The sequence below is a fragment of the Crocodylus siamensis genome, chromosome 5, assembly GCF_052110815.1.
Source record: "Crocodylus siamensis isolate JL-2025a chromosome 5, ASM5211081v1, whole genome shotgun sequence".
In the NCBI taxonomy this organism is placed as follows: Eukaryota; Metazoa; Chordata; order Crocodylia; family Crocodylidae; genus Crocodylus; species Crocodylus siamensis.
The window spans coordinates 38606488-38630382 of NC_143399.1; the positions used below are offsets into that span (position 1 = coordinate 38606488).

At 57.8% G+C, this 23895-nt stretch overlaps 1 protein-coding gene across 3 annotated transcripts; it reads left to right on the plus strand.

Moving 5' to 3' along the window:
- The first annotated feature begins 822 nt into the window (after window positions 1–822).
- Window positions 823–23806, plus strand: PPP6R1 (protein phosphatase 6 regulatory subunit 1). Of its 3 annotated transcripts, none has more exons than XR_016442614.1 (23): window positions 823–979; window positions 7869–8101; window positions 8641–8827; window positions 9317–9454; window positions 9825–9890; window positions 10339–10451; window positions 11413–11526; window positions 11609–11774; window positions 12625–12777; window positions 14183–14323; window positions 14971–15035; window positions 15684–15799; window positions 16371–16456; window positions 17290–17379; window positions 17906–18003; window positions 19298–19355; window positions 19584–19732; window positions 20320–20465; window positions 20981–21149; window positions 21518–21594; window positions 21824–22736; window positions 23122–23235; window positions 23628–23806. XR_016442614.1 is itself a non-coding variant. In XM_090049365.1 (23 exons), the coding sequence occupies exons 2-23, from the start codon at window positions 7875–7877 to the stop codon at window positions 23629–23631; spliced, it is 2595 nt and encodes an 864-aa protein (XP_089905491.1). In that variant the 5' UTR covers window positions 823–979; window positions 7869–7874; the 3' UTR covers window positions 23632–23806. The 3 variants fall into 3 exon arrangements, 1 of the variants encoding a protein (XP_089905491.1); XM_090049365.1 differs by having other exon boundaries at window positions 21824–21941; XR_016442615.1 differs by lacking the exons at window positions 20320–20465; window positions 21824–22736; window positions 23122–23235; window positions 23628–23806.
- Window positions 23807–23895: the final 89 nt, after the last annotated feature.

Genomic DNA, 23895 nt, shown 5'->3' on the forward strand with positions numbered 1-23895 from the left:
CTGGGCATCTTTAAGAGGAGGCTCAATGTACACCTTGCTGGGGTTGTTTGACCCCAGTACTCTTTCCTGCCATGGCAGGGGGTGGGACTAGATGATCTACTTGGGTCCCTTCTGACCCTAGAAACTATGAGCAGGGCTGTGGTGTCATGCTTAGCGATGATGTCACAGAAAGAACACTCAGGTCGTAGTGGTGCATTCAGTAATTCATAAGGCAGGGGTGACATGCCTGAGGTAGCAGCTGTCATTTATTCCTGCAGTAATTATGTCAGTGCTCTAATTACCTCACTGAGCTGATATCAGGTGGGAGAGCATGGTGACGTCATACCGGGAGGGATTATGTCACTTAGCTGTGACGCCACGCCAAACCAGGCCGTTAGATTTCCACGATGATATTTTGGAGTATGGATTTCGAATTTCACAAATTCTTTAAAGAGCAAGCAGCGGCTATCGCGCATGCGCATGCGGGGCTGGCTGTGGGACATAAGTAGGCATGTGCAGTGCCGGAGACCCGGCTCAGAGGTGGACGGGTCCGTGATTGGCTAGTGCTCAACGAAGGGCACTGGGACCAGAGCCTGAGTACGCACGTGCCTGGTAAAAAGGTGCATGCTTCCCAGAGGCCACATACAAGACCATCTGCGCATGCGTAGCTTGTTTGGGCGGGAGGAGTAGAACCCGCGCACGCCTAGTAGGTACTACCGGCCCGGAAGGGGGGGGGGGCGGGAAAGTTTACACATGCGCGGCTCTTAGATATGGGCCGGAGAAGTAGGTGCGCATGCGCGCGTGGAGGTGGGGCCACCTTGGCGCCGCATGCGCATTCTTCCGCCTACGACCGGGGTCCTCCCCGAGTGAGAGAAGCTGTTGGCCGGCGCATGCGCGCTGCCCCGGGGGCAGGGGGTTGGCAAGGAGGCAGAGCGGCCGCTGGCTCCGGGCGCAGGGCATTGTGGGATCGCGGCGGAGCCAGGAGACCCAGGGGGGCCCGGTAAGCTTCCGCTCTCGGTCGCCGCCATGTTACCCCCCCTGCCCGAGGGGCCTGGGCTGGGCTCCCACTCGGGGGTCTAGCCTGGGAGACCCGCATGCACCCCCACCCATGAAGGGGTGCTTTCGCTCCGGGGGGGTCCGCATACCCCTATCCCCAGCTGTCTTCCCCTGTGGGCTGCTGCCGCTCCTGAGGGGGGCGGGGCATGGCTTAGCCCCTGCCTCTGCTTGTGGGGGGGGGGTGCACTGGGGACTGCTTTAGGGTACATGGAGCAGGCCCTCCTCTTTGGCTGAGGGTTGCGGGGGTCAGCCTTGGGGCATAGGCTGGGTCTTGCTCCGCTCTAGGGGGAGGGGGTGCATTTCACTGAAGGTAGGCCTAGGGCAGAGCTAGGCCCTAGACCCCCCTTACCTGGGAGGCAGCTTCATAGGGGGTGCAGCCCCAGGATTAGCCCCTGCCCCCCAGCTGGAAGTTGGCTTTGTTGGGAGAGGGCTGGGGGGGACTGGTCATGTTATGGGGTGAAAGGCGTTTAGGTTTCAGGGATCAAGGGCTCTGCTAATTGATCCAGCAAGGGCAAAGGCAGGTTAGAGTAGGGGTCTGGAGCCACCTTTGCTGTCTGGGAGCATTGGTAGAGAAAGCAGGGCAGAGTATCCTGTCTGACCATCCTTGTCCACCTGCTGGAAGGGGCTGCCTGGGTCCTGCCACCCCTTGGAGAGCTGCCCTCCTAGGGGCAGGTTGGGAGCCAGGGTACCTGGGCACTATCCTAGTCCTGGGAGAAAGCAGGGCCTGGTGGGTTAGAGCAGTTGGGGGCTGGCAGCCAGGATGCTTGGGCCTGGAAGGGAACTGGGGTTAGTGGCTTAGAGTGGGGTAAAATGGGGGGAGGTAGGGGTTCTCTGCTGTTGCCTTTGTTTTATTTGGAGGGGCAGATCTCCGTAGCATGCCTCAGTTTCTCAGCCTCTGACAGGGGGGTGCCAGCACTATCATACTTCTTCACCAGAAAGGAAGGGCCCCTGGGGGAGCAGGCAGGGCTTGGTGTGTGTGAGAGCAGGTGTTGGGCTCTGTTGGTGAGAGGCTTGGGGGGGAGGGGCAGCAGTGACTGTGACCAGCAGTCAGCTCCTGGCATCTGTACCCCCGGGCTGCCTGTGCCCAGCAGGACAGTGTCCAGAGGGGTAGGCAGGACCCAGCCAGCCCCTCCAGAAGTGAGGCAGCATTGGCAGATGGTTTGGCTTTTCCTGTTCCTCTCTCATGGTGCTACCAGCCAGTTGAGCCTGGTAAAGCCTGTGACTGTTATGCTGCTGGGCACATTGTGGGCTTGGGGAGGTTTTGCAGGACACTACTCCAGGTGATGGAGAAGTGTCCTGTCTGGGAGGGGGCTGGAACAGGGTACTGACCCATTGGGTGTATAGTGAGTTGTCCCCAGCCCTTAGCTAGGGAGTGAGGAATGAGCCAGGAGCCTTCCCTGCCTGGGGAGTGCTGACCCTGATCAAGGGAGGGGATGGGGCACAAGGGGAGGTCTAATGGTACAGCCTAGGAGTCTCAAGGTCAGATCCTGCTGCTGACTTGCATGGCAACCCCTGGGTGGAAGAAGTTAGAGAATTCTCTCTCTGCCTCAGTTTTCCTCTTTGGACAAGAAGTCTCCTTTCTGGTCCAGCAGCTGTACTGATGGGGATGGATCTGCTGCACAGGAAGTGCAGAGGGGAAGGCTTCCATGCCTCCAGTGAGCCTCTGCAGGGCCTCCAGTGAGCAAGAAAGAGAGGTTACTAGGGGTGCTGGACTCAGCTGGCTGTGTTGGGTGGGGACTGTGCTGGGACTGAGGGGCCCTGGCTGTGCCATGTACTGCCTGGAGACAACCTGCCTGGCCTGGTATCAAAGTGGGTACTACTATCGACCCAGTCTGGTCAGGGATTGTATGTGGGGAGGGGGGTGGGAGTCATTGAGCTGCCCAGAGCTCCCCCATTCTTCAGGGGCTGTAAGACCCACCTGAATTAGACACCTGCTAAAGTACATTGCCTACCTCAGAGTGTTAAGGCAGGGGCAGATGGTTGCCCTCATGTTCCAGGGGCAGCTCAGAGATCTGAGAGAGAGGAGAAGGCCCTGCCCTCTCCTCAGCTCTCTGTAAAACTGCTGCTCAACTGTCTTTGCAAACCCATTTCCTGTTGCTTCCGTTCTCTGCTCAGCTCACAGCACTGCCTGCCTGGGTGCAGGGGGGTGGGGAGCGGGGGGAGATGGGAGGCTGGGGGCCTGCTCAGCCAGCAGCTGAGACTTGACAGGGGGCTAGGGAACATTTTTGCTGCCCTGCCTTCCCCCTCCTCGCAGCTGAGAGGAGCTGTCTCCAGGCATGACTTGCTGGAGCCTGACTACAGAAGGGGTAAGGCTTCATGTGCTCATACTGGGCTCAGGACTCTGGCATTACTCGGCACCTGCATGACACTCCTTATGATTACCCTGCAGAAGCCTGGGGATTGCAGGATCTGAGATCTGGACCTGCCTCGGGGCCATGGCCTGATCCAGCTGTGGGAGTCTGGACCCCTTCTGGGCTGTCTCAGTTTAAGCCAGGCACCAGCTCCGGTTGTATATTCTGGGTAGTGCCCAGCAGGCTAGAGGTTGGGTCGGAGCTGGGTGTGGCACACAAGGAGCCTGTTGTCTGTGGGGGGGGACTGTGGTGTCTGGGGCATGTCTGTGTTGTGAAGGGTGTGATCTCCCTGGGGTGTGCATCTGTGGGTTCCCAGCACCTGCTCGGCCTGCCCTGTGCAGTGAAACAAACCCTAGCAGATCCCCCTCAGCCTTGGCATCTGGGCACTGAAGTACCACAGCAGTTTCCCGTCAGCTGACGGATGTCTCAGACTTTCAGCAGGCTTTCCTGAGCTCTTGCTAACTGGTGGGTCCAGTGGCGGGACCCAGGATGGGGCATCCAGACACCTGGGTTTCCTCCCCTTTCTGGCCATTGTCTGTCAGGCACTACAGGGTAGAGAGCAGGGGTGATTGGGGTCATGGGCAGTACCTGATGTTGTGGGGTCGTCTCTGTGGGGAGGGAAGTCTGGTACCTCAGCCTGGGGGCACTCTGGGGGGAGGTCTATGTTTTGCCTGGTGTGAGGGGGCTCTAGTTTGGGAAGGCATCACTATGAAGTGGGGGGCCATGACCCTAGGAGGCTCCCTGGCAGGATGGAGGTCCCCATTGCAGCCTGTGGGGGTGCTGTGTACAGGACCCTGATGTAGTGGTTCCAGATCTGAACTGGGGAGGGGGGTTCTCTAGAATCTCATAGGATGGGGTCCCTAGTCTTGACTGGGGAGAGGACGGGTCTGTGTGATGCCTTGGCAGGGTGGAGCCCTCTGTATCTCTGTGGAGTGCCAGGCTGGAGAGCCCCTGAGCTCTTGGGGGGGTTGGATGTGGTCTATGGGGACCCCAGTCTCAGTCTGGGGAGTTATGTGCAGCCCCAGGGAGAGCGAGGTTGGGGGAGAGGGGGGTTGGTGTGGTATCACAGGGTGAGGAGGCCCCAATGTCTGCCTGGACATCTGTTTGGAGCCTGTGTACCAGGACCTTCCTCATGGCACTAAGTGTCAATGGGGCTGGGTTCTTGTACCCTCCATGAGGCCTGGTTTCCTTGTGCCCAGGTTTGGCCCTGCTCTGACCTCATTCTCTGCAGCTGTCTGCTCCTGAACAGCTCCCTGCTGGCTGGGTTTGATCCCTAGCACCTGCCAGGCCTGGGCCCCTTCCCATGTGGAGGATGGGCCTGGAACAACAGTTGGAAGGGGCTGTGAGTGGGGGGTGGATCCAGTCTTGGGTCTGGGGCTGGGTACTATGTGTCTGGATAGGAAGGTTCCAATTTGCTGGGGGAGGGAGGATCTCTGCTTGTGGGAGGCATGGCCAGGGCCTGTGTGGTACAGCAGGGGGTGATATGATTTGGGGGCTGTAGGTGGGGCTTCAGGACATAGGTGGGACCTGTGTGACACCCAGGGGCAGGTTCTCCCTTCCCCCCACTCCCATCTCAGAGCTGAGTAGCCCCCTGCTTTCCCAAGTCATCCACCTCCCTTGCCCATTCCTCCCCAGTCTTTCTTCCGTGGTACCTGGTCCTGGCCCAAGCCCTGGCCTTGGCTAGGGGGGCAGGTGACATGTCCCTGCACATCTGCCCTAGTGAGGTTGACCCCGGGTTCCCTGAACACCCAGTTCACAGTAGCACAGCTGTCCTCAAGATGCAGGAGCCAACCTGGTGATGGGACAGTCTCCTGCACTGACACCCTCAGGTCTCTGGCTCAGGGGGGCTCCCTTTTGCCCCACCTGTTGCCTCAACAGCATTGGGGCTGGAGCCTGGGAGCTGGCAGCCACAGCCAGCTGTTCCGAATCTCCTGTGATCACCTGTGGGGTGGCTCTGTGGGGGATGACAGAGCCCTCAGTCTGGCATCACAGCCAAGAGCTTTCTAGTGACAGCCACGGAGCTCCTTACCAGACCTACACAGCCAGGCCCTTCTGTAGAGGCTGTGAGGATTGGATCCCCTCCAGATCTCCCCATTCCTGGGCCCAACTGTCCCCCCACCCCTGCCTTTATGCTGGCAGCATCCTGGCATGCCCCATGCTGGGACAGTGTTGCTAGGCTCAGCTTGGGTTATCCAAGGCTTTGGGGGGGAGGGGGGCGGGGGCGGGGAGTGGTAATATAGTTGAGCACTAGTTTCCAGCCAGTGCTTACTGAGAGGCCCCCATCTCACTGATATGTACAGTTTGTCCCTGCTGGAGGGATCGGGCCCTGCTCTGTGCGAGTGTGATGGTTCCACCAGGTTCTGGATCAGGGAGTTGTTGATCCCACCCATCCCTGTGCTGCCATAAGCTCTCCCTTCTCTGGGCATGAGCCAACAGGTCCCAGTCCCTCCTTGAAGCTGAACATGGACAATACAGGCATGGAACCAGCAGCATAGAACAACCCAGAGCCTGTGGGTCTTGGGGACACCCCATGCCCTGGATAGGAGCCCTGTGCCTACCCTCACTCCCTCTCCTGCCTCTTAGTCCTGGGTCTTGTCCAGGTAGGGCAGCCTGCCAGTCAGCGTCCCAGCCCCAGTATGGGTGCTGGTGCCTGGATAGAGAATAGGGAGCAGCTGAGGTTGAAGAAAAGGGGGCACTGGCCCCAAGTCAGAGGTTGGGCTGGGCCAGGGGCTTTTACCTTCCATGGAGTACTGGCCCCAATACTTTGTCACACTGGAGGTGCCCCAGCTGTTCCAGCAGTGTAGGAACCCCCCGCCCCCATCAACCCTTGTCTGGCTCTAGACTGCCTGAGCAGAGGCCCTAACCCCTACTCCCTTCCCTGTCCAGGGCAATGGGGGTGGGGGCAAGGAGCCCAAGGCAGGCCTAGCAGAAATAGGCAGCTCTTTCTGCTCACCCTCCTGCACCCAATTTCTGCCAGCCCAGAGGAACCCAGCCCTTTAAATCCTGTTGAGTCACCCACCTACTGACCTGCTGCATAACCCTGAGCTGGAGCTCCTGCCTCTGCCTTGGGAGGTACTTCCAGGTGCCGTCAGAGCCCCAGACCTGAATCAGAGCTAAACATGGGATTCCTACCCCCTGGTATTTGCAGTACCAGAACAGGAGCCCTACAGTGATGACAGAGGTGGGAACCCTGCCAGCTACAGATGGGCCTGGGATCAGGTGCCTGGACACCGGGGTTCTTTTTCTGCTTCACCCCCTTGGTAGAGTTGCCTCTCCCTTCTCTATGCTGTATAGCTCAGAAGCTTTTTAGGTACAGGTAAGGGCCTGACATTGAAAGTTGGCTCCCAGAAGAGTCATGGTGGGCCATGGTAGGGCTTAGATGGGCCAGGGAGGGGGCTGGTGTCAACCCCTTCCCTGAAACGTAAGGGAAACTGAGCAGTCACAGAAGCTGTGGAAGCTAAGCAGATACCAACTCATGCTCTGTAAGACCTCAATGGCAGAGCTGAGAGAAAAGCCAGGAGTCCTGGCTCTCAGCCCCCGCTGCTATAACCCACCACACCCAACCACCTTCCCTCCTGGAGAACCCAGGAGTCCTGACTTCTAGTCCCTAAGCTGCTCCAACCTTCTTACCTGTCTTAAGGCTGGGAGAGAACCCAGGATTCCTGGCTCTGAGGTCCTCCTTGTGCTAACATAACAGATGCTTCACTTCCCAGAGCTGGGAGGGAACCCAAGATTCCTAGCTCCCTGTACCCAGTCTCTGCCACATCTTGAGGACGCTGAGCACAGTGTGGTGTATAGAGCCCCCGATGTGCCCCACCCCAGAAGTGGCTACATCTTGGTACCAAGCAGAGGGATCCTTTATAACCAGCCTTACCCTGCACCACCTTAGAAGCAGCTGCATCTTGGAGCCATGCAAGGGGTGCCTGAAGGGGGATCCCTTGTCTGTCTAGCAGTCAAGGCAGGTGTCCTGTGTGTGCCTTGACATCAACCAAGAGCTGAGGTTTGGGACCCCACTCCATGCTAGGGCCAAGCAGGGCTGGGGAAAAGGCGACGAAGGGTACCTGTCTGGGGTAGCAATGATTTGGGTGGGGGAGGTACAGTGTATGCTAAGAGCCAGGCCAGGGGCTGTCCTTGGTATGGCGCAGGGTAGCTTTGCTTTAGGGGCACTGTCCCTAGCAGTGAGTACTGTCCCAGTGCATCAGAGTCTGGATCAAAATTAACGAGTGATCCCTGTGGCTGTGCACAGGGTCCTCTCCTGGCATGGAGGGTGATGCTGGCATGGGAGGGGAGCTTTTCCTGTCGCAGCTAGGGAAGTGGGATCTGCATATGGCATAGATATTGGTGCCTCTGGTAGGGGGAGTTTTAAATATCACCTGGCCTGGCCTGGAGTCCTTGCTAAATAAGAGTTGGGGAGGGTGTTAGCCCTTTCCCATCCGAAGCAACCCCACTCACCCCTGCCCTCTTCCTACCATGTCTTTGTAGGGCAGGATGTTCTGGAAGTTTGACCTGCACACAAGCTCGCATATTGAGACACTGCTAGAGCGAGACAATGTGACGCTGGCCGAGCTGCTGGATGAGGACGATGTGCTGCAGGAGTGCAAGGTGGTCAACCGCAAGCTGGTTGACTTCCTGGTGCAGCCCCAGCACATGGAGGCACTGGTCACCTGCGTCACCCAAGAGCCCCCTGCCCACCTGGATGAGCGCCTGCGGTACAAGTGAGCTGCAGGGGTAGAGGGCTGCAGAACAAGAGTGAGGGGCACCAGCAGGGCTGGGTCAGGGCAGGGGACTGCAGGATGGGAGTGAGGGGCACTGTCAAGGCTGAGGTTGGGGGCAGGAGGATGTGGGTGGGGAGCGAGAGGCACCAACAGGGCTGGATGGAGTGGGAGTGAGGGATACCAGCAGGATGAGAGGGGTCTGTGGGGCAGGAATGAGGGGCATTGACAGAGGTGGGAGACAGGGATACCAAGCAGGGGGATCCTGTATAACCCCTGCCCCTCTTTGCTTCTGTGAGTGGCTTTGGGAAGGATAAATGGTCAGGGATTTGGAGTCAGGGCACCTGGGTTCTCTTCTGAGTCCTGGGGGGAGGGGAGCAGTGCCTGATGGGTTAGAGAAGGCTGTCTGGGAGCCAGGACACCTGGGTTCTGCCCAGGCTCTAGAGTGTCAAAGCATGGTCTGTTGGGTTAGAGCAAGGGTGCAGAGGTTGCTAGGGGCCCAGATACCTGGGTTCTGTCCCTCACCGGGCTGCCCTTGGCAGGTACCCCAGCGTGTCATGTGAGATCTTGACGTCGGACGTGACCCAAATCAATGATGCTCTGGGCGAGGACGAGACCCTGCTGCGGCGGCTCTATGGGTTCCTGCAGAGCGCCAGCACCCTCAACCCCCTGCTCGCCAGTTTTTTCAGCAAGGTTATGGGCATTCTTATCAACCGCAAGACTGACCAGGTACATCATCTGAGGGGGTAGAGTCCTAACAGGACTCTCAAGCCTCCCCACCCCATCCCCCAGTCTTGCTGTGGTATTGGGCTGAGTTGAGCAGGGGCTGGTGCCTTCCCTGGCTGCTGGTGGCTGGGGCCTCCAGACAGCTGAGATGCCAGGCCAGCTGGGTCTATGGCAGGGTCCTGGCCCCCAACGAGCCCTTCTCAATCCAGTTGGAGCCATCTGGTCTTGGGAGGGAAATTGATAGCCGCATCAGGGGGTGGATGTCAAGGGAAGGCAGCCTGGCATTCCCTTTGGGAAGCAAAGGGGTAAGGAGCCTGTGTCCTCACAGGGCAGCTCATGATGCCAGCCAGAATGCCTTTGCAGAGTTCAGGGCAGGGGGCTTCAGGTTGGGAGTTGGGGACACCAGCGCGCCTTGGGCCAGGGGGCTGCAGGTTGGAAGTGAGGGATGTCAGTGACCAAGGAGCCCCTGCCCTGGATTTCTGTTATCCACAGATTGTGGCATTCCTGCGCAAGAAGGAGGACTTTGTGAGCCTGCTGCTTCGCCACATTGGCACATCGGCCATCATGGACCTGCTGCTGCGCCTGCTAACCTGTGTGGAGCAGCCCCAGCTCCGCCAGGATGTCTTCACTGTAATGGCCCCACCTTTCCCTCTCCCCTGGGGGTGCCCCAGCCCCTACCCTGCCTACCCCAGCTCCCCCCCAGCCCACATGCAGGCACAAGTTTCTGGGCACCCAATTGATCTGGGTCATGTGAGCTGGAGCTTCAGTGATGCCAGGAGTCTGGTCACCAGCTGACTACCCCCCAGCCTCCACCCTACAGCTAGGCCTGGCTGTGGGGGTTTGCAGTGCTAGGGGGCAGTGAGGGGTACCAGCAGGGCTGGGGGGTGGGGCAGGGGACTGGGGCAGGAGTGAGGGGCACTGGCAGGGCTGGGGGGGTCAAGGGACTGCAGGTCAGGAGTGAGGGGCATCGTTACACTCTTTCTCGGGGTCCTTTGTACAGTGGCTGAATGAGGAGAAGATTGTGCAGCGTCTCATCGAGATGATCCACCCCTCAAAGGACGACAATGTGAGGAGCAAGGAGAGGGTCTTGCCCTGGGGCAGGTGATAGGGCTGGGTGCACCTGTCTGACATGTAGGGGACTGGGTTCAAGCTGGGCTGATCAGCAGGGCAGGAGCAGCATAGGGAAAACTCCATGATCTCTGCCAACCTGAACATGTGCCCCCAGGGAGGCTTCTCCTGCTTGAGTCACCAGATAACTGGCTTCTGCCCCCACTTTAACACACCAGTCCCTGCTCCCCATAGAGAGCTGGGATAGAACCCAGGTATCCCACTAGCTCCCCTTCCCCTCCCCCCTCCCTGGGGGTGTTGTTTCCAGATCTTGGGGTTCCTTGGTACCCTGCCCCAGTGCCTGAGGGTGCCAAGGATGAGGCATGACTTCGGATGCTTTTGGGGTCCTGCCCTTTCCTTTCTGTTGCCATTGCAGTAATGTCCTTCCCCCTTGCCCCCATCCCCAGCAACATTCTAATGCAGCCCAGTCCCTGTGTGACATCATCCGCCTGAGCCGGGAGCAGATGATCCACATCCCGGATAGCCCCGAGCCTGACCAGCTGCTGGCCACGCTGGAGAAGTGAGTACAGGGCCCCACCAGGGCTGCTGGGGAAAAGAGGCTGTGGGGCAGGAGTCAAGGGGAGTAGCAGCAGGGCTTCATGGGTTGGGAGGAGAGCCTAGGGCTGAGGCATCTCCTTACTATCAGCTCCAACGAAAAGGAGAAACTGAGGTACACAGTCTTCATGCAGATAACATGGAAAAGCAGGGGGAGAACCCAGGCATACTAGCACCTATCTCCCACTTCTCTAACCCATCAGACCCCAAGTCCCCTCCCAGAGCTGAGAGGGCACACTGGTGTCCTGGTACTCAGCAGCCTCCCTGCCACCAGTCTTAACCTATCAGACTCCCCCTCCCCTCCCAGAGCTAGAAGGAAACCCAGATGTCCTAGCACCCAGCCCTCTCTTCCTCCTCTCAACATACCAGACCCCAGGACCAGCCAAGGGTCAAGAGATAAGAGAAAAAACTGTTATTGAACTCTGAGCTTTATCTGATAGCTGTGGAGAATGTAGGGGATACCTCTGTGTCCAGGGTTAATGTTAAAGGAGCTACATTGGTTGTGGAGCTGGTTATACACGGGTTGTTGCCCTGTCCTGTGATGCAGCTGGCTCTGGGGTGGGATGTAATGGGGGCTGGTTATACAGGGCCCCTTGCCCTGTGCTGCACTGCAGCTGGCTCTGAGGTGTAGCATGGGTGTGGGATATTTATACAGGGCCCTCTCTCCTGGCACCAAGATGTAGCTGACTCTGACACAGACCATGGGTGGAAGGTAGATGGTTTTTATACAGGGCCCTCTCTCCTGGTGCTGAGATGCCACTGCCTCTGGGGTGGGGTGTGTTGAGGGGTTGGTTATACAGGGCTCCTTGCTCTGTGCCATGATGCAGCTGGCTCTGGAGTGGAATGTGGGTGGCGGTGTTTATACAGGGCCCTCTCCTGGCGCCAAGATGTAGGTGGCTTTGCTCTAACCCTGGTCTCCCATGCAGGCAGGAGACAATCGAGCAGTTGCTGAGTAACATGTTCACGGGGGAGCACAGCGAGTCAGTCTTGGTCAGCGGGATCCAGGTTCTCCTCACGCTGCTGGAGCCACGCAGACCCAGGTGAGGGCAGGTGGGTGTGGGGCAGGGATCCAGGCCCCGCTCCCAGCCCCCTGTCCTGCTGCTCACCCCATGCTCCCCACAGGGCCGAGCCGGGAGGGCTGGGTGGCTTCTACTGTAACCTCGATGGGCAGCTGGAGATGGGCCCTGGCAGCTTGGATGTGCCTCAGCGCCAGGTCAGCCTGGGCACCCTGCTAGCACTCAGGCAGCGCCTCCCGGACTTCCACCAGCTCCTGCTCGAGCCCCCCAAGGTAACAGGGTCAGACACCAGGGTTTTGCCCAGCTGACAGAGGGACCGGGACTGTTGAGTTAGACATGAGATGCTGGGAGCCAGGATGCCTGGGTTCTATCCCAGCTCTGGGAGGAGATCATGGTCTAGTACAGGGGTGTTCAGCCTCTGGCCTAAAGAGCCATGGCATCCAGTCCAGGTTGGGTAATCAGAAGGTGTGAGTGCAGTGGCAAGTGGCATGGCCACCCCTCCCATGCCACCAAGCTCCCAAGCAACCAGGTGGGAGCCAGGCCATGCCCACTTCCCTCCCTCCCCTGCAGTACCAGTTGAAGTAGACTAGTCCCTGACTGCCTCCCCACCCGCACCCTTCTACCCACTCCACAGTCAGATTGGGTCCTTCCTCACTGCCCAAAGTGCTGGATCAGGCCCTCTGACCAGATCTAGTCCACAGACAGATAGCACTGTCCATCTGGCCTGAGTGGGGGTAAAAAGTCAGAGAGCACTGGTGTAGCATGTTGGAGCTTGGGAAACCAAGGAGCTGGGACTCCTAGGTTCTCTCCCAGCTCTAGGAGAGGACTGGGGAGGGGTGTCAGACTAGGAGCCAGGAATCCTGGGTTCTAACCCTAGCTCTGGGTGGGGAGTGAGGTGTAGTGATTTGGAGTCGGGGTGATTGAGAGCCAGGTTGCCTGGGTCCTATCCAAGTTCTAGGAAGGATCAGGATCTTGGTAAGAGCAGGGAGGGTTGGCTGGGGATCCCAGGCATTTGGACTGTATCCCAGCTCTAGGGGGCTAGAGAAAGATGTAGGGGAGTGTGGCTACCGGTTCAGGCTCTGGGGTTCTGCACGGGGGCACTAACCCTGCCACGCGGTGCAGCGCAAGTCCTTGAGGATGACGTGGGGGCTTCTGGACCTGCCGCTGGGCAACACACGGCTGCACGTGGTGAAGCTGCTGGCCAGCGCCCTGGCCACCGGTGACGCAGGGCTGCAGGACGAGCTGCTGGGGCTGGGCGCCCTGGACACCATGCTGGTGAGTGGGGGAAGGGAGCAGGAGCTGTCACCACGCAGGGGACAACAGGGAAGCCAATCCAGGGCCCAGCCAGCCCAGTCCTCCAGCCCCATCTCCCCTCATCTTCCTACCCCTTTCAGTCTCAGTGTCTGGACTGCCCCTGATTTCTCACCTACTGCTCTGAGTGGTCTGTCATGCCCAATGTCCTGTCTCACAGCAGCAGGGAACAGATGCTGAAAGGTGGGTGAACAGGATCTAAGCAGGGTTTTTTTCCCCATAGTTCCTCTCTCACTTGCAGCCTCCAGCATTTAAGGTCTACAAAAGTCTGGGTCAGAGGCGGTGCCCCTAACTCCCAGGCTCAATAGCTACTGATGCCCCTTTCCTCCAAGAAAATACATCTAATCCTTTTTCCTTTTTTTAAATCCAGCTAAGCTGTCAGCTTCCACACCGCCTGTTAGCAACAAGTTTCACGCTTGAATGTTGTGTGGCATGAAAAAACTTCCCTTTATTAGTTTTAGACTTCGTACTTGCTAGTTTCTTTTCTTGTGAGAGACAGTAAATAATAAATTCCTAGCTACCATATATACCTGATTCTAAGATGACCTCGATTTTAAGATGACCCCACAGTTATTATATTTATTTTTTTCCATGTCTAAAATCTAATTATTGGAGGATCCTCTTAAATTCATCCCGCCCACCAGTGTGACAGGAAAAGTAGTGGCAGGGTAGGCAGTGGGTTGGGGTCAGGCAGCCTGCCACATGCCCCTTGTCCTCCCCCTTGCCCTTAGTGCCTGCCCCCCTCCTCCCTTACCTTTGCAGCTGCTCTTGCTCTGTCTCCTCTAGGGGCATGGAGCCACCTGGCGAAGCCAGGCACTAGCAGCAGCTTTATATTCAGTCCAGAGCAGAGTCAGAGCGGCAGCAGCTCCACGTACCCCTTCTCCACACTTTCCTGTGCACCCCCTGTCTACTGCATGAGCCACCCTGGCCCTGTCCGTAGCCACAGCTGCTTGTCTGGCCCATACTTGAATCTTAATATAAGAGATTTTTTTTCTGCCACACTGAATGGGGACAGAAACCTTGTCTTGGATTTGAGTAAATACGCTACTTTCTTTTCACAGTTTAGTATTTTGTAAACCTTTCCCATGTCCCTTTTCTAAACTGAATTAGACCTCTTTAGTCTCTCCTCAGATGAGCAGGGGACTTTGCCCCAAGCCCTGATGGGGAAGGCAAGGCCTAGGCTCTGATTCCAGGAGCAGGAGGCTTTCTATGGCCAGTTGCACTTCCTGTCCCAAAGCAAGCTGGTGTCTGAATGGCCTCCAGTGTACTCCACCCCAGACGCAGCCTCATCCCTGCCCTTGATCACCAGCTCTCCTGTGGTGCCACCTGCTGGCCATGCCCTGAGCACTGTCTTTCTCTGCGTTCCCAGGATCTGTATTTCGAGTACAGCTACAACAACTTCCTGCATGCTCAGGTAGAGGCCTGCCTGAGCACCATGCTCCGGGCTGGCCCTGGGTCCACCCTGGAGGACAGCTCTCAGCCTGTCCCAGACAGTCCTGTCATCACGCACGTGAGTGGGATTGGGAACCACAGCACTGAGACCCTGAACCCAGTAGTCCTAGCTCCCCTTCCAGAGAGCCCAGGCATCTGAGCTCCCAGCTCCCACTACTGTAAGCCACCAGACTCTGTTTCCCTCCCAGGGCTGGGCTAGAACCCAGGCATCCTGGATCCCAGCTTTCCCACTCCCCTCCTGCACCTGGAATAAGAACCCAGCATCCTGGCTGTCACTCACCAGACCCCACTCCCCTCCTAGACCTGGGCTAGAACCCAGGCATCCTGGCTCCCAGCCCCTGTGCTTTAACTCGCCACACCCCACTACCTTCCCAGACCTGGGATACAACTGAGGAATTCTGGCTCCCCCACTCCTGTGTTGCTGGTGTAGAACCCTGGTGTTCTGTTTCCCAGCCCCGTGCTCTACCCATTAATTCCCACCCCCTCCCACAGCTGCGGTACAACCCAGACATTCTGGCTTCCAACCTCCACTTCTCTACCTCACCAGAACCCCCATCCTCCCAGAATTGGGATAGAACCCAGGAGTCTTTGTCTCCCAATCTCTGGCCCTGTACTGTAACCTATTTCAAGTCCCCCACAACCCTGGGGTTTTCCCCCACACACTGCCAAGACCCCCATTTTGACCTACTCCCCTTTCCTCCGTAGCTGCTCCAGAAGTGCCGCCTGGTTCAGAGAGTGCTGTCTGCCTGGGAAGAGAACGAGCAGGCTCAGTAAGTGGGAGTGTGTGTGGGGCCCCTGCCAGGGCAGGTTGTGCCCTGCTCTCCCCAGCCCAGGGTATGAGGCTCCGCCACTGAAACAGTGCCTGGGAACACCAGAGAGAGCATCCACCTAGCCCTCTGCAGTACAGCCTGCCTAGGGCTGGGATGCACCTGTCTCTTGGGAGGAGCACAGTGAAGGCTAGGTATAGACAGACCAAGGTGCTCAACCTCTGGCTGGCCCATGGAGTCATGGTGTCTAGCCCACAGGTCAGGAAATGGGTGCAGGGGGGGAGCAGTGGCAATTAATACTGCTGTTGTCCATGCCCCTTCTCCCTCCCTTCCCTTCCACAGGGCCAGTTCAGGGTTGGCTCATGCCTCCTACTCCCCACTCCCCCAGACTGGCCTGCGTCCCCTTCCTTCCCACAGGGCAGGGTCTGTGACAGTTGGGCCAGGACTGAGATGCAGCTGCCTCGGGTGGAGCAGTGAGGGCTGGATGTAGTGCAACCCAGTACCTGGTACTGAGATGCAGCTGCTTCTGGGGTAGGATGTAGCCACCTCTGGCGTGGGGGCATGTTAGGTGTACAGGGGCCATGGCTGAGATGCAGCTGCCTCTGGGGTGGAGCTGCAGTGACCCTCTTCTCCTGCCTGGGTCTCTTGCAGGTTGGCTGGCGGGAGGCGCAAGGGCTACATGGGGCACCTCACCCGGATCGCCAATGCCTTGGCACAGAGTGCTGAGAAGGGCCCCCATGTTGCCCATGTGGGGCAGTTGCTGAAGGGTACGTGCAGGTGGGGGACGGTGTGGGTCACGCTGGGCACAGGGAGAAGGACAGAGCTAAGCTGCCAGCTACTGGCAAACATCCTCCACCTGTCCCTGGGGCTTCAGATGTTTCCAAAACCTTTGGTGGGCATCCTACTTGCAAGCCCAAGCCTGGAGGTTTGGGGTTTGGATGCCCCCGAGTTTTGCTTGCCCTTAGACATAAGGCCATCGGAGCAAGCAAAGGAGGAGACTCCTAATTCCATAAACTGGGCTTAAAGCCATTGCACGTCTGTGGGTAGCGAATCACACCAGAAGAGCAGTTCTCCCAGGGTGTGGTTTAGGAAAACTGCCTTCTTGGACATGGATACATGGTATTTCCCCTGCCAGGTTAAGAAGCCACTACGCTTGTCCTGAGCCTTCATCTTGGCCTATAACCTAGCACTACAATTCGGTAGAACTAGGGGGTGGTGGGCACCATGCACTAAGGCTATTCTCTGTCGCCCCCCACCGAGGGGCGAGGCTCGGGCAGGGACTCTGCTGGGGAGGGGTGACTTTTCTGATCCTCCCCTCCCCTACCCATCTGCCCCCAGACCTGCCTGAAGAGCTGCAGGAGCAGTGGGAGAAGTTCATCTCTGGGCCTCTGGCAGAAACCAACAAGAAGAACATGGTGGATCTAGTGAGTACCCACCACTCCCATCCTGCCCCTTGAGAGTGGGTGGTGAACAGGGCAGCTGGGAGAGGCAGGGAACTAGGATGTACCCTTCCCTGCTCACTGTGGCACCAGCATGGCAGTGGTTTTACCCTGGGGCCTTGCCTGGCCTGCTAGGCATGGGGCTGGAGCCCTCACTAAGAGCATTCTGGACCTGTGTCCATCTGCTCCTAACACATGCAGGCATGTCTAGTCTGGGGTTCTGCCCCCTCCCTGGGTCAGATCCCACATCTCAGCCAGCCCAGTACTCCACCCCCTTCTCCCCTGCAACTTGGGCCCAGCCAGCCATCCCCACTACACCCTTACATACTCCTTCACATACCACCCCATCCCTCCACCCGCCAAGGTTTCAGCCAGTCCAGTACATCTCCCTGTGTTACTCGCACTCCCCAGCCAGCGCAATACGCTCCCCCACGACAGTGCAACCCAACACACACACATTCCTCACAGCCAGCCCTGTATGCCCTTCCACACTCTCACCTATCCCATCAAGGCCCCATCCAGTCCGGTACACCCTGGCTGGCTTGCTCGCTCTCAGTGCCCTCCCCCAACTCTTCATGCCACATCTGACCCCAGACTTCCCCCCTCATCTCCCCCTCCACACCTTTTGCCCCAGCACCCTTCTTCCTTTCCAGCCCTGCCTTGGCACTGGCCCTGAACCCTGTAGCAGGGGATACCCCCAGGTGGCACTGTAGAGCCCCACTAAACTGGGTGACGCAGTGTGGGGAGTGAGGGCTGGATGTGATGTTCATTCCAGGCTGTGACCCCAGCCTGGCCTATCTGCCTCTGTCCCTCTTCAGGTGAACACGCACAACCTCCACTCTTCCAGTGATGATGATGACGGAGACCTGAAGGAGTTCAGCTTCCCCCAGGAGGCTGTACTGCAGCAGGTGAGTGTGGGCCAGCCCCCATGCTCATGGAGATGCAGGATTGATTATAGATGCTTTCTATAACCAGCTCCACACCAGAAGCAGCTGCAGCTCCGTGCTGAGGGTAGGGTCTTGTATGAATAGCTCCCAGCGTGCTCCACCCAAGAGGTAGCTGCATTTAAATTCCCATATAAATACCCTCCAACACAGAAGAACCCTCAGTATTTTCTTTCCCAGAGACAACTGCGTCTCAGCCCTGTGTGAGGGGTCTCAATAAATAGCCCCTAATGTATCTGACCCCAGATGTGGTAGCATTTCAGTGCAGGGCAAGGGGTCCTTGTATAAAGTGCCCCCATCCCCTTTGCTATGATCCATCCTAGAGGCAGCTGCATCTCAATGCAGGGCAAGGGGTACCAGTATGGCCCACTCCAGAGGTGGCTGCATCTTAGCACTGTGCAAAGGGTCCCTGTGCTGAGCCTGCTGGGATCTGTGCCCAGCTCCTGCCAAATCTGTTCTCTGTCCTCCTTGTCCCTCCCTCCCCCCCCAGGCCTTTGTTGATTACCAGATGCAGCAGATGACCTCAGCCTTCATAGACCACTTCGGCTTCAATGATGAGGAGTTTGGGGAGCAGGAGGAGAGTGTCAAGTGAGTACTGCCCAGCCCAACCATGAGGGTGCAGTTGGCCACTGGGTGGCGCTGCTTCCTCTATGTCTGATCTTTGTTAGGAAGGGCAGGGCTAGGAACCCAGATGCCTGAGTTCTCTCCCAGCTGTGGGAGAGGAGTGGAATCCTAGTAAGTCAGACCAGGGGGGCTGGGAGCCAGGACTCCTGGGTTCTCTTCCAGCTTTTAAGCGTGGAGTGAGGTCTGGTGGATTGGATTCAGGAGGCCTGGGTTTTCTCCCAGCTGTGCTGTGGTTCTCACAGTACTTGGGACCTGCCTGGGTATTTGGATGGGTTTCTGTATCTCTGCTCATTCTGCCTGCTAACTCTTCTGTGCCAGATAATTTGGAGTGATGCTCCCTCTGCTATGGCCAATTCAGGGAGGGACTCCCTGACTTAACAGCATCACTTTCCTGGGGGCTTTGCCCATCTCTGTCTCTAACCCAGCTTTGCCCACATGGCACAACCCACCCCCACCACACACCCCACCCTGAGATCCATCCATCCAGGGCTGGTACTTCCAGCCTGCAAACTGTCGTCTCCTCAGGCCCCCCCCTCCAGTTGTGGGGGTATGAGGATCTCCTCAACCCCCTCGGTTTGATTGTCTCTGCTTCTGTCTCTCTCTTTCTCTCTCTGCCTTCCAGTGCTCACTTCCGCCAGCTCAAGAGGTAACAGTCCTAAGAGGCCCCCCTCTCCCCCAACCCGTCACCTGGGCACAGGCTGAATTAGTCTGACCATTCCCTTCCCCACCTCACCTCCACTCCCCCAATCCTGGAGAAAGTGGGGACTCCCTCCAGGCCTTACATAGTTAACCTTCCCACAGCCCCTTGTAAGATGACCTGACTCTGGGCTATACTGGTCACAGCACTCCCAGCCACCCTCTGCCACATCCCCAGGTTGACCTATGCATGCCGAGGGACCCAGGACATTTGGGTTCTATCTCACAGTCTTTCTCTGTTCTGTCAAACATCCCAGCCACGTCTCCCTCTCCCACAGAACTTCCCTCTCCTCCAAAGCTCTCTCTGGTTCTGGACCACACTACTGGGGTCTTATGAGGACTGTGTTATGGCCAGGGCTACCTCAAGGAAGCAGGATACCTGAGTTCTATCCCAGCTCTTTGTGGGGTGTGGTGGCTTAGACTGAATCATGCAGGAGGATTGGGAGCAAGGACACCTGGGTTTTATTCCAACCTTGGGAGGGGGAGTCCAGAGTGGTAGAGTAGGGGACCAGGATGCTCCAGGCTAGTCCATGCCTGTCTCATACCAGCCCCTCTGTTCCAGTGCCCCCTTCGACAAGACAGCCAATATCACCTTCTCGCTGAATGCTGATGATGAGAGCGTGAGTGTCCCTTTCCCTCCCCCATGGCCCAGTGCTGGCATCCTCTGGTACCCCACAGACCCCTTGCTACCTGTTACCCATGGGAGCATGAAGCCCCCGCTGCCCCCACTGGGGATGAAGACCCCAGATCTCCAGCCTGACCCCCTCCCCCCACACATGCAGCTTCCTACTTCCTCCTGCCCCCTCCCCCAAGCCCCTCTGACCCACACTGTGCTCTACCCCCCACAGCCCAACTCCAACCTGTTTGAGATCTGCTATAAAGAACGCATCCAGCAGTTTGATGATGATGATGAGGAGGAAGGTTTGGATGGGGAGGATGGCTGGCACCAGAAGGGTCTGGACTTCCCTGGCGGCACCACACATTTAGCACGACCCAGGTACCAGCTCTGGCTGTGGGAACCCCAGCTCACCCTGGGCTTTAAGGGAGCCAGTACACCTCGTTTCTCTCAGACCACTGGGAGTGGAGTGAGGTCTGGTATATTGGAGTTGGGGCGGTTGGGACCTAGGGCGCCTGGGTTTTATCTTAACTCTGGCAGCGGGGTGGGATCTGGTGGTGTAGATCCAGGGGGTACTAAGAGCCAGGATGCCCAAGTTCTCTCCTGCCGCTGGGAGGACTGCATTGTGCTAGGTCAGAGCAGAGGGTGCTGGGAGCCAGGATGCTTGGGCTCTGTCTTCAGCTCTGGGAGGGGAGTGGGGTCTGGTGAGTTAGATCTACGGGGAGTAGGAGCCAGGATGCCTGGTTCTCCCAGTTTGGGGACAGAGTGGGGGCTTGACACCCTCCTTCGAAGGAGCTGTTACGGTTTGCTGTCAGGGATGGACTCTGACTCAGGTTGTTGGTGTTGGGGAGGGTACTGGGCTGGGTAGGCTCTTGCACCTGATCCTTGGAAGGGACAGGATACCAGGGTAGGTACCAGGGTAGATGGGCCGGTACTCTAATCCAGGGCTCCTGTTTTGCCTTGTGTAGGAGCTGCGGGAGCACAGACAGCGAAGACAGCCGGGACTCAGAGGAGGAGGAGGGCGAAGAGGAAGACACGGGTGGGGGGGGAGGAGGGAGTGGTGGCAGCAAAGACGACATCAACAGCAACTCTGTTCAGGAGAAGGGGGCTGAGGGTAAGACCCCTGTAGGGCTGAGTTTTGTCCAGCACATGGGGCTGGTGGGGGGTTAAATGTCCCCCTCTTTCCCTGGAGCTGGGACTGGACAGAGTCTGTGATTTTGAACTGTACAGTTAGGATAAGGACCGTCGTCATCGTTTCCCCCCGCCCCCCCCCCGCAGTCAAGTGAGGGGTTGGAACCATAGAGACTCACTTGCAAACCACCACAAGATCATAAAATGCTGGTTAGAGTGGTGCCTCCCTGGGAGGGCCAGAACCATAGAGACTGTCCCATAGAGTAGGTCCCAAACCCCATTGCAGCCATAGAGAGCTGGCTAGAGCAGCATCACATGGAGAGGCAGGGGTGGTACTGGGGAGCCCTGGGCAGAGAGAGGTGAGGAGGGAACTCAATGTATGCAAATAATTCATTGCATATGCAGTGTTTATGCAAATTGTGCTGGGCAAGCCAGTGTCATACATGGTAGAGCATGGGGGGAATCTGACCTCTCTATGCCTGCCCTGTTCCTCCCCAGGACCATGCTGGACTGCCAGTCTTGTGCCTGCAGACACATCTGCCGTGGCCCTTGCTGGTGGGGTGGACACCGGTGCTGCTGTGTGGGACACACCTGACTCGAATGCCTCCTGTCCCTCGCCAGGAAGAGGCTGGGCTGCATTTGCAGACTCCCCTTCACGGCAAACCAGGTGAGGCCTGCAGACAGCTTTGCATGCACAAGGAAAGGGCCTGCCTTTTTCTGCTACCAGGGGGCACTTGATAGTAATGGATTGTAGGGCATGGTATCTGGGGCTGGGCCGTGGGGCTGGATCCTGGGGGAATATGGGTAGGGAGGGAGGTTTGGGAGTGCTATGTATATGGGGCCAGTCACAGGATTGGGAGAGAGCCAAGATACAGGACTGTGGAATTAGGGGCTGTTGGGGGCTCAATCATAGTGATTCTGGAGGGGGTGGAGTGGGATATGATCAGGGAAGCTACACAGTCAGTCAGGGACATATTTGGGATGGGGTCTCTTCCTCCATTTTTCACGGGCCTGTTTCTCATCCTCTTCCCCCAGCCTCTCACACCCCAACGCCCTCCCGGGCTCCCATGCTCAGGAAACCTCGACACAAAGCAATGTACCTTCAGCAGGAGGTGAGTACCCCTGGGGAGTGAGAGACCCTATGGGGGGGGTGGTGCCGAAAGTGTCCCACCCAATCCCAAATCCCATGCAGCTAAGAGGGGATTCAACTCTGGAGCACATGGGAGGGCGGGGGTGGCAGGCCAGCCAGGCCTGTGGGAATGGTGAGGGGGATATTAGGCTGGGTGAGCTCAGGGTGGCTGGTGGGTTCCATGCTGCTTAACTGCCACTTCTCTGCCCCAGATCTCCAGGAGTCCCCTCGCACGGGTTCACCCCCACAAGCGCTGAACAGCGAGCTGGAAACCCAGGCCAGCCCCCCCACCGGGGGTCAGCCCGCCCACCCAGGGCCAGCTAGTATGGAGTAAGAAGGGTGCAGGGTGCGGGACTTGTAGGTGCAGTGGAAGGGACTACCTACCCTTGGCCACGTCCCTTCTCAGTTGTCTCCTTTACATTAGTAGGTGCTCTAGGGGTGGGGTTTAGCCAAGGGGAGGAGCCATTCCTGGCCCCACCCTTCTCCAGATGAGTGTCCCTTAAGGTTTGGCTAAATAGAAGTGGGGGTGAGGAAGCTCTGCCTCCCTGGCTGCCTCCCTACCTTGGAGGGAGGTCTTCAAGGGGAGGGGGACGTCTTTAGCTTTGCCTCTTCCAGTGGCAGCTGGTTAACGGGGCACTCAGTTCAACACCAGTTTCAAAATGACACGCACAAACTATCAGCTAAATATATTTTTAAAAATAACAGTATTGTTAATTAGAAGTATCCAAAACAGCGTCAGTTGAATTAACAATGTAAACAGAAGTAGTAATAATTTGTTCTAGCCTATGTCTCCTAGTAACATTAATCAATTGTTATGCTTGTTCAGTACGCATACACAACAAAAAGTTGAGTGTGTGCAGTAAGCACCTTGGGGTGATTTCACTACTGCCCAAGTGACACATGAGCAGTAGAAACACCTGAACAGTTTGAATGGATGGCAATAACCACTTCTTTAAGTGGGTAGCAGCACGCCTGTACTGACACAGCCCCGGGGGAAAAAGCAGTTACCTAGGAAACCACAGGAAACCCCCAACCCTGCTGGAGGGGGAGGGGAAAGGGCAGGGCCTGATGCATTCAGTCACCCAAGGCTTGGCTCAGGCTCACTTTCCTGCTGGAGCCTGTGAGGTAAGTGGGGCTTGCGGGTGGCTGGGGGGTTGTGGGGTAGGAGGGGAACCTGGCTGGGGGCTGAGGGAATGGGAAGGTTTGCAGCCAGCCCGGCACTCTGGCCGGGAGTAGGGGTTTGCAGCTGGGGAGTGGGGGGACCTGTGGGGTGTGGAGCTTGGGGGAGGCGGGGGGTAAGACTTGCAACTGGATGATACAGTGTGATGCTCCACGTGCCCCACCTGTCTCAGAGTTCACCAGCTGTGCCTGGCTCCCTCCTAGCATCTCCGTTTAGGGTGGTGCTGTGGAATGGATTCTGTTGGTAGGGGCAGGGAGCTTGTGTGGCTGGAGGAGAAGCCATGCTTGCCCCCACCCCTCCAGCTGAATTTCTCCCCTCTTCTTTCTACAGCACAGAAGGGGCCTCCCCATCTACCTCTGACCCCACCCTACAGTTCCCAGGGCTCACAGACCACACCAGGACAGAGAGCGGCTCCCCTCAGAGGCAGCAGCAGCCAGCAGCCAGGTGAGGGTTAGTCCCAGGTGTGTGGGGGGGGCAGGGGTTAGCCCCATGCAGAGTGTTGGCGGGGAGGGGCAATTAGGTAGCCTGTGAACCCCACCACATACTCCCTCCTGGCTTAGTGCAAAAGCCCCCAAGGGCTCCTAGTGGGTACAGCCCTCCCTGGGGATATGTTTGCCAGGCTGGGGGGAGCAGGGGAGGGGGTAGTCTCTTGGCCTGTGACACCTTTTGGGTGTTAGGTTGGGGGGATGCACTGATGGGCAGGGATGATGAGGGCTGCTTTGGCAGGTCAGCCAGGCCATGCGGGATTTCAGGGTGCACAAGGGCTTCAAGTAACACCCCTCCCCTCCTGTCTCTCCCCTCCCCGTGTCTGTCTGTCTCGGTCTTCCTCCTCCCAGATAAAGTTTTCAGAAGGAACCTGGGGAAACTGCCCATCATGAGCTGGGGAGGGGCTGGCTGGGGGCACCCCCTGCCCCTCCCCCTGGTTTTACCCTCCATTGGGGGTGCAGCATGGCATGGGGAGGGGGGGGTACATGGGTACGTGGCCTCCCACCCACCCCATCACAAGATGCTCACAGCAAGCGAGCGAATTCCCCACCGCCCTCCCCAATCAGGATACAGGGCCTGAGAAGCTGATCTGCTCCCTGCTGGTACTATGCCCCCCTG

Excerpts from the sequence above, each read along its gene's own strand:
- PPP6R1 (XM_090049365.1), top strand. The coding sequence starts at position 7,875 with ATGTTCTGGAAGTTTGACCTGCACACAAGCTCGCATATTGAGACACTG. Across the intron at positions 16,457-17,289 it reads AGAAGAACATGGTGGATCTA|GTGAACACGCACAACCTCCA; the intron begins GTGAGTACCCAC and ends GTCCCTCTTCAG. Across the intron at positions 21,595-21,823 it reads CAATGTACCTTCAGCAGGAG|ATCTCCAGGAGTCCCCTCGC; the intron begins GTGAGTACCCCT and ends TCTCTGCCCCAG.